The sequence below is a fragment of the Colias eurytheme genome, chromosome 11, assembly GCF_061535395.1.
Source record: "Colias eurytheme isolate Ceu_HAF_F1 chromosome 11, ilColEury1 Martin Lab GWU primary, whole genome shotgun sequence".
Taxonomy (NCBI): Eukaryota; Metazoa; Arthropoda; class Insecta; order Lepidoptera; family Pieridae; genus Colias; species Colias eurytheme.
In genome coordinates this window covers 2,738,338-2,747,419 of record NC_142990.1, presented here as the reverse complement: position 1 = coordinate 2,747,419, position 9,082 = coordinate 2,738,338, and the positions used below count along the sequence as shown (strand labels likewise).

The window sequence follows — 9,082 nt, the reverse complement described above, 5'->3', positions numbered from 1 at the left end:
GATATAACTTGGGTAAGTAATGATGTACTTAGAACTAAAATTATAAATATGTAATTGCAATTTTAGTAACTCAATTAAACTAAACTAGACGTTGTTTAATTACCAAATAACCCTTGCCCACTTTACATGTTTATGAAACTGATGCCTCGGCCTATTATGCCAAAATGTATGTACTATGTAGTGCAAAATAGAAAATAAGTGAATCGTGTCATAGAATAATCTATCTCAAATTATTTAAAAACTGATCGTATTTTTCCAAAACTTTTTATTGTTTTAATCTTAAACAATAACATAGTAAATATAAAATATGTACAACGAAATTTCTAACGCAATACCTATTTTAACTTTTTACACATAAGTTCAACATGAACTAATCCATAGTGACGGACCATCACTTAGTTTTATCCCCATCTTTACTTGTATCCCCATCCTTACTTTTATCCGCATCCTAACTTTTATCCGCATCCTTACTTTTATCCGCATCTTTACTTTTATCTGCATTAGCTTTATCTACATTCTTTGGATTATCTGCATGTTTAGCATCTGGAGCCTTGTTACCAAGTTCTGGTGACATTCTACGCAAGCTCATAGACCTGTCTCTGTGTCTGTCCATTCGAATTAACGATTTGCTGACACCACTGGGCACATTCCGTAAGTACATTTCGGACTTTATCCGTCTTTGGGAGGTCAGGGTTGGACGCAAGTCTTTATAATATTCCTCTATTTCTTGAAGTGTGAGATTTTTTGTTTCGGGCAGATAGAGGTAGAGGAAGAGGCAGCCTGTCGAAAAATAATACGTCCACGGTCACGAATTACAGATACTTAGATCAGTAATTATGTGTTTTAATTTTAAAATTACTTAGCCTTAAAGATATAAGTACCGGAATCAAGTAGAAAACTATAAATCTAAGTATTTATTTTAACCTTGAAAACTTAACACAATAAAATGTTAAGCTTTATTTATTTATCATAAGTAATTGAATACTACCTAATAAGGAACTAACTCCAAAGCCCATAATAGTAGCGGCGTAACCAAACGCGTCACGCACATAGGGAAAACTCTTATTGGCGCCAAACATGAGAAAGTTTAGTATTGCTATTGATATTCCACCCAAAATGCCACGAATCTGAAACAGTAAAATACTAATCATGATTTAAATCCAATTTTATAAATACAAATTATGTATTATTGTGTAGGAATTTCTACATGAAACGTAAAAGAAAAACTATCTTGGACACACGCACAATTTAGGAATAGAACTAATTTCTCAAAAAGCTTACAAAATTATCAGAATAGTTACAATTAAGTAGAAAAAGGTCATACAATAGTCCCGTAAAGAAAACTGGAAAGAGAAGGAAAAAATTAAAATGTAATTAATTATTCTTACTTGCAAAGGATACAATTCAAACATAACTAGTACGGGTAGCGGATAATGTCCCAAAGACGCGAATGTTATGTAAGCCACATAGCACACTTGTGGATATACACTGGGATAGTCCATGTATATTATTATAAAACTTAGGATTATAGCAGAAACGCCTACACCGAAACCTGGTGAAAACAATGAAATATCTTTTCAATTACCAGTATAAAGCGTAAAGATTAAAAGTATACCTCATAATGATAAAAACGTAACTACACAAATAGTTCCTCATCAAATCCTTCAACATGACGGAAATGGCTAAAGTAAAAGAACTAACAGAATGCTTTTCCTAAAAGCTAAAGTAAAAGCAATTGCTAACCTGATATAAGCGCTAAAGGTCTTCTCCCAACTCTAAGGATAAGTGCCGATGTCAGAATTCCTGCTAGAAGTCTTGTAATACCCAGCATAACGTTCGCCATGTGAGCGTCTACACTCGACTTTGAATGCTAATTCAAAAACATCAAAAAGGAATTAGTTAATGGAAAATTTTATTTATGTCTGATTGTACTGACTTTGAAAACACTGGACGCCAATTATGGTATATAGACTATCTTAAAACCTACAAATGTAAGCAGATTATCAATGCAAATATTGGTTATTTAAGCTCGTAGTTTATTGTGCAAAGTGTCTATGCCAGATTTACCTCCAAAATATCAACAGCCCACATAGTAACTATAGTAACACCAGAGATCTGAGTGATCAGCAGATACATGAACATCAAGAAGAACGGTTTGCAGGAAGACTTCATAAACATTGCTTCTATCTGCTCTTTTAATGTTAACCTACAAATTCAAATTGCTTGTATACTTATGCCATCGCTCAGAAATTATCAGAAAATTATTTGACAATTTTATCCTAAAAAACTTTTCTACTCACTTTCGTATATTATTATCAATTTTAAAATCCAGCATTTCATCCATCTCTGCATCGATGTTATGTTTCTTTGAACGAAACTTTTTCAGTGATTCCTCTGCGTCTTCTATTGTCGATTTTTGCAGTAAGTAATACGGTGTCTCAGGCAGGAAAATGTTACAAACCACGAGAATACATGAATAAATACCGCAAATATAACATAGTATTGTCCAGTCTAAGAACGATCCTAAGCCAGCCTGTAAGTGGACGTTTAAATTTACCATTGCACAGAAGATGAACAATAAAATATGTTATTAATCAATGGTTATTAGTCGAATCGAACATTATGATTGTAAAATAAGATTAATATTTACCGTTGCACGGAAGATGAACAATAAAATACGTTATTAAGCGAACATTAGATATGATTATAAAATTAGGTGAAAAATAGGGACTTCCTGTATATTAATGAAACATCTTATCTTCTTAATTAATTATAATGCATTATAATGCAACAGCTTTTTGAATTCATTTTGAGGTTTTATGTGCTATACGTACCTGAGTCGTAATTCCGATCGACATAGCAATATTGGGAAAGGAGCCAATCACCCCTCGCATGTTTGGTAGGGAAATCTCCGTCATGTACACTCTCGGTACGCTCATCACCATGCCAATGCCTATTCCAGTGATGACTCTCCCTAGCAATGAAATTATTTAAGAATTCATGGTGTCTGATAATTTTGAAACATTTACATGTGTATTAGTTTTCTGATACTTATCTATTTATTAGAGATCAATCCGGATATGAATACAACAACAACGTGAATAGGTAGACATTATTCCGTTACCAATTTATTTTAGGAAAAAAATTACTCTTGTACTATTATTATTGACATCACTAAAGCACTTACCATTCTTGAATACTGTCCTAAAAAAATTTAATGATAGGTACATAGTTCTATTACCTATTATAATCTGGAAAGCGGTTTGCGCGGAACCTGTATAAAACCAGCCAATAGCCACTGGTATACCACTGAGAACAAGCATGATTCGACGCCCGAAGTTATCCATGCAGTATCCACATATCACACAACCAATCGGTGATACCAAGGTGAGGACACTAGCTGAAATTTAATTCTGTGTTTATATAAAATTCACACACAGAAGTAAGCAATAAATTGCTCTAGAATGAGGAATATCACATAATATTCTACGAATGGTTATTACCCGTTACATTTTTTTCTCTAATACTAATGCTTCAAGTATAAAATTTGGCGAAAAAGTAGGCAAATAGGTAGTAGACGTAGCGAACGTCTACAACCGGAACGGAAAACGGATTTTGCTATGTGGTCGGATAGAATTTATGTATTTCATAACTACGCAGACAGACAGGAAATAGCTAATTTATCAACGGCCAGTAAACAGTAAAGTTTAAACTAAAAATAAAGTATATCTACTAACCAATCCATGACTCGTCCGCCACCGTTAAAAATATTTCAGAGTCTGGTGAATTCAGTTGGGGTATGGCCACTGCTGAAAAGCCGAACGTGAGTCCAATAGTAACTATGGATAAATTCACCCATATACCATATCCAAGCTGGATTAAAGAAGTTGCTGTCCAGAAACCGGGATCAGGGTATGTTAATTCCAGGGACATTTTAACCCATAGCTGATATTTTTATGCGGTAGAGTGCACTAATATTTTTTTCGATTCGCGGACTAATACATCAATCTATGGAGGTAAACCTCAGAGGTAAACAATGCACCCACAGAATGCACCTTGTTAATTTGTGGTGACATTAATGGCAGAATTGTTCATAGACAGAATATTGTTGTTTCTCAATATAATGAATTAGGTTGTATTTATATGGGAATTAATTAAATAATTATTTAACGACACAAGCTCAAGCAATTGATAAATAATGTTACTTACTTGCAATAGACTCGAATTTAAATACATTTAATACGCCATTTTACCTCAGACACACTCATCTCACGCAACTTATGTTCATTAAAAAAAAAACAAGTTCTCATTTTATCAAAATTTATTCTTCATTCACATCCAAATCTCTTTCTTATTAAAGAAGTGCGGATAAATAAACGGATAGGTATGTTTATTGTTAGCAAATTCCGCTTTAAACAGGGGTATTTTCTTCCCGCCCATCCTTGATTTGATGTTCTCATCAAAAGCAGATAGGATTTGCAATAGAGTGCCTCGGGATATCGAGTCAAATTCTACGCCGTCTACATGTCGTATTACACCATGACCTATGGAACAATGTTAATATTTGTTTTGAGTTAAAAATTTTTTTTAGCAAATATGTATGTATTAGTCATAATAATATTAAAACGCAAATAAGTCCCTTGTGGTCCCTATCTACATCTAGTGTTGTTAACATATTATGAAGACGATATCTATTAAGTACTTACTTATGAATATGGCAAGAATATTATGGTCAAAAAAAAAAGATCTGCATTAAAAAATGTCTGCTTTTACTCAAGTTATTGGAATTAATCGCTAACATTGGTATACAAGGATATTGCCGATACAATTAGATGCATAAATATTTCAACACTAAAGAGCGGTAAAGCAAAATCCATATTTCAATAAAATTAGGCTTACCTTTACTTTCAATAAGGCTTGAAATAGAACTACTCTGTATAACGCATAGTATGCACGTGAAAACGATAAGGTGCAAAACTAACGTTTGTTTCATTGAGAACGATTCAAAACACTGATCGTTGTTTCAACGTACAGCAAAAAAACTTAAAAAGAAAGTTGAAGTATCTAGGTAGTTAGCTGTTTTGTCTTTGGCATTATCTAATAACTACCATTTATTTCGTTAAATTATTAGAAAAAAAATTATAGTAATTAACTCTATGGATAAAATTGTGAGCAAATCATTTGTGGAAAAATAATTTTTGTGAACAGTTTCAGGTCCTCCATATTTTTAGTGTAGCTCTAGGTATCACTTGATTAAAAATATACAAACAATAAATAAAAAATCAAATAAAACAACATTTAAATAAATTGAGTTTTTATTTCCATGCTTCAATCGCAAAAATTCATTTACATAAAAAAATAAGGCAATCTCTTTGTACCTTCAAATGCTGACTTCTAATTGCACAGCTGCCATAATAGCACATATTATTTAATTATTATGATTTGTTAATATAGGGGAATACATCTACAATTTTTGGTGGTCAATTTCTTTACCGATCCGTGTGCTTACAATTCAATGTATACAAAAATACAATTATTTACATAAGGCAATATATTGCACATAGATGATAGTAACTTTATTATATAATAAATTATAATTTAATGATTAAAGATCCCTTTAAACTGTCATTTTGTTCACATAATATAGAGATAGAAAAACAACAAACAATCAAAACGTGAAATGAAAAAATAAAGAACTACTTCCACCCTTATTAACAAACCATAGTAACTTTTCATAGATAATTAAAATATACAATCTGTATAAATGCTATTCTCTTTCAATACATAAGTACTTATATACAAACTCTATCAACAAAACTATCTTACAATAAATAATCACTTATTGTTCCTTAAATGGCACTAATTCTTAACCTATTTAATTAATACTTTTTATTTTAGCACATTGGTAAATTTATTATTATCAGGACATCTGTTTACAATTTCAAAATATTAAAAAACCTCAAAAGCACAAAAAAATATTTTTTCACTTTTTTTCATTCCTCAAAATGCGTACCTTTTAAATTTTTGTCCATTTATCGTTTTACAAACTTAATGAAAATGGTCATTCGAGTATTTTTGCACAATTAATTATATTTAATAATAACATTACAATAATTTTGTATATAGGTATAGAAATCCAAAATTGTATACATTTTTTTAATTTAATCTAAAATTTACACCAAATACAGTGTTTTTAAAAGACGTTTTTCCGTATACAAATTTATTTAGAAAAAAAGGCGTAGCTAGTTTTCTTTCTTTTTTATGAAGATTCTTATATTGTTGAACCATAAATTCTGTGCCTCCAGTGAATAAGGGAATAACTCAAAAACAGCACTTTTCAGGAGAGACAAAAAACTATATATCAATACTAAATCTTTATTAATTCAAAATTTTAAGCTTGTATGTGTAAGATATGATGTTAGACTATATTTTTAGATATGAACACATATTGTAACAACCCCATAAATGTACTTTTTTCGTGTTTTTTTGTAGTTGTGGCCTTATGAACGAGTACTTCATGGAATAACTCAATGTATTCACATAATTTTCTTTTTACTCTTTGCAATATAACGACTTATGCCCTTATGCACTATGTTCATAATCGCACAACACAACTTATATTATTGCCAGTTTTGGTTTTATAGAAATGATGTGACTTATTATGCTTGAAATTTGTGTACTTTATGACTCAATTGAGGCATTTTAATGGAAAAACTATGCACGTAGCTTGAAAAACGAATGAATTCAACGGGTTTTTTTATCGTTATTAGATAATAAAAACAAAACAACATTTAGGTATTTATGCATTTAACCCTAGAAGTCCAATCTACGTAAATTTGACGTATGAACTCTTCTGTATTTACCATCGAATCGCTGCAAAATCCAGAACCAACTTATTAGCCGTCGAGACCTAGCAGTACATAGTTGGCTCATCCAGGTAAATTCCGCCATTTGGTTGTAAAGAGGATGTTGTGCGTCATTTTGACGTATAATTGGGTTTTTCGTAACTTTTAAGATTGTTTCAAATTTTTATTTTGTGATTTATTTGAATAATTTTTTTTCAAGTCACGTTTCACATGATATCTATAGTATTATACAATAGATTGAGTATAAAATGGGATCCAGACAACTTTTATACTAGGACGAAAAACCTTCAATTTTAGTAAATGACGATTATTGTCCTCCGCTGGATTTGGACTTCAAGCAAGGGGATTGGGTGGCTGAAGATGTTGTCCGGAGTAAAACCGAATATGTTATGGGGTTTTGTTACCCATGTATAATGAAAGTCGTAGATTGTAAAATAAACGTTTAATCGATCTTTCAATAATACAGTACTATGTTGTTAATGCTATACAATGTTTCACCAGTCACCACAATGAGTCTAGTCTGTACAGGTTAGCAGGAGATAATCATTGAGTATTGGTATTAAATACGTATCAACTGCGTATTGCGTTTTGCGTAGGTATTAACTATTGTCCTAGTGAAAATTAATCGTCGAATCAATTTAAAATTCGATCAAGTGCGTTCCGTTACGTAAAATATAGATAATAAAAGTGGCAACGCCACAATGTCATGGTGGTATACATTGAGGATACAAGCACTATAAAGAGATAAGAGAAGCCCGAAAACCATATTCCTGTATGTTCAGTTAATACAGGAAAAGTTATAGGTGGTCAGTGGCGATATTTTACGGCATGATATAGAATTTTAACAATTTCTATATCATATAATATCAAAATAATGTAGATAAATAAAGAAAATACAATGAGCCGCAAAGATTTTATGAAAAAATTAAGCACAGATTTGAAGGTGCCTTGGATGCAAATACGACTTGTGGCATGCACTTTGAAGAGACTCTACGTGACAATAGCCCAATTTTTTCAAAATATGTGGTACCAGAGTATCCATAAAATGTTTACGAAAATGCAGGACCAAAGAAGTATCGATATTGCGGATGTTTATCCTATAAAAAAGGCAAATTACCAAAGCACAGTGGCTAACTATATGCGGAGAAAACAATATTCATAATTGTCAAGACTGGTTATAAATACTTTTTTTTATGCGACTATTATAGACTATAATATTATTGTCTTGATTATTGTAGTTAGATATTTTTTTTAAAAATGATTAAAAACGAGTTATTTTTTAAAAACTTACCCAATTATATAAGATTATATAAGAAGAAAATATAAGTTTAACATTTTTGTTGGCTTTTTTTAGATGATTCAATTATCGTTCTGTATTTATATAAGTAAACAATGAGTATAATATCATTAAATTCACTTAATGTGTTAACTGTATTTTTAATATCTATTGCAAAAAATAGTTAATTTCCATAGAAATATATTAGTATCCCAAGTTAACTGATAAATACCTTTTTAAAAAAATATAAAGATTTGTTGTTGGAGATTTATTGAAAAAAAACGATTTAAAAATAATAAGGAATAGGTATAGTGTGTTTTTTCCATGCAGTATTCAATTAATAGACCAATAGCAACACGGCATTAATGCCAAACTGTCTCATGTCGTCACTTGAACCAATGACACTAAAAGAGTTGTTCCTTTATGCTCATGTTAGAAAAATGACACAAATGCGTTTATACTAAAATAGTGTTAGGACTGATGGAACAAAATGAATTAAGTCTTTATTCAAAAAGTATAACTACACATACGTCTTTGTGTTCGTGGGTACTTTTGACTCGAGACGAATAGTTCCTTTGTGATTGCCTAAAATGATGGATAAGGTAACTTATACCGTTAATCACACCCTACTTATACCGTTTGGGTCATTCGAAAAAATGGGTTAGGACGCAGCTAGAGATATGACCTTTTGATATGTTGTGTATTTTGACGAGCTGAATCCAATGGTGCAATAAAAACCAAAGGGAATAACTCGTCTTACTCCCTTATTCACTGGAGGCACAGAATTATTGATAGATAAAAAAATAATTTATTTGTTTTTACATATTTTACAAATTAATACATCATGTATGCAAATTTTATTAGCATATAGTATTTATCGTGTACTTAATATTTTTCAATAAACAAATTATAAATTATATGATAAAGAACAAAATTAACT

General features: G+C 31.1%; 1 protein-coding gene across 1 annotated transcript; it reads right to left on the bottom strand.

Moving 5' to 3' along the window:
• Positions 1-448: 448 nt before the first annotated feature.
• Positions 449-3,933, bottom strand: LOC149904397 (trehalose transporter 1-like protein). Its single transcript, XM_090107049.1, has 9 exons — positions 3,738-3,933; positions 3,242-3,400; positions 2,835-2,974; positions 2,301-2,533; positions 2,068-2,206; positions 1,744-1,870; positions 1,389-1,552; positions 989-1,127; positions 449-780 (listed from the first exon to the last, which is right to left on the bottom strand). Exons 1-9 carry the CDS (start codon positions 3,931-3,933, stop codon positions 449-451), a joined length of 1,629 nt encoding a protein of 542 aa, XP_089963175.1.
• Between the last annotated feature and the right edge of the window lie 5,149 nt (positions 3,934-9,082).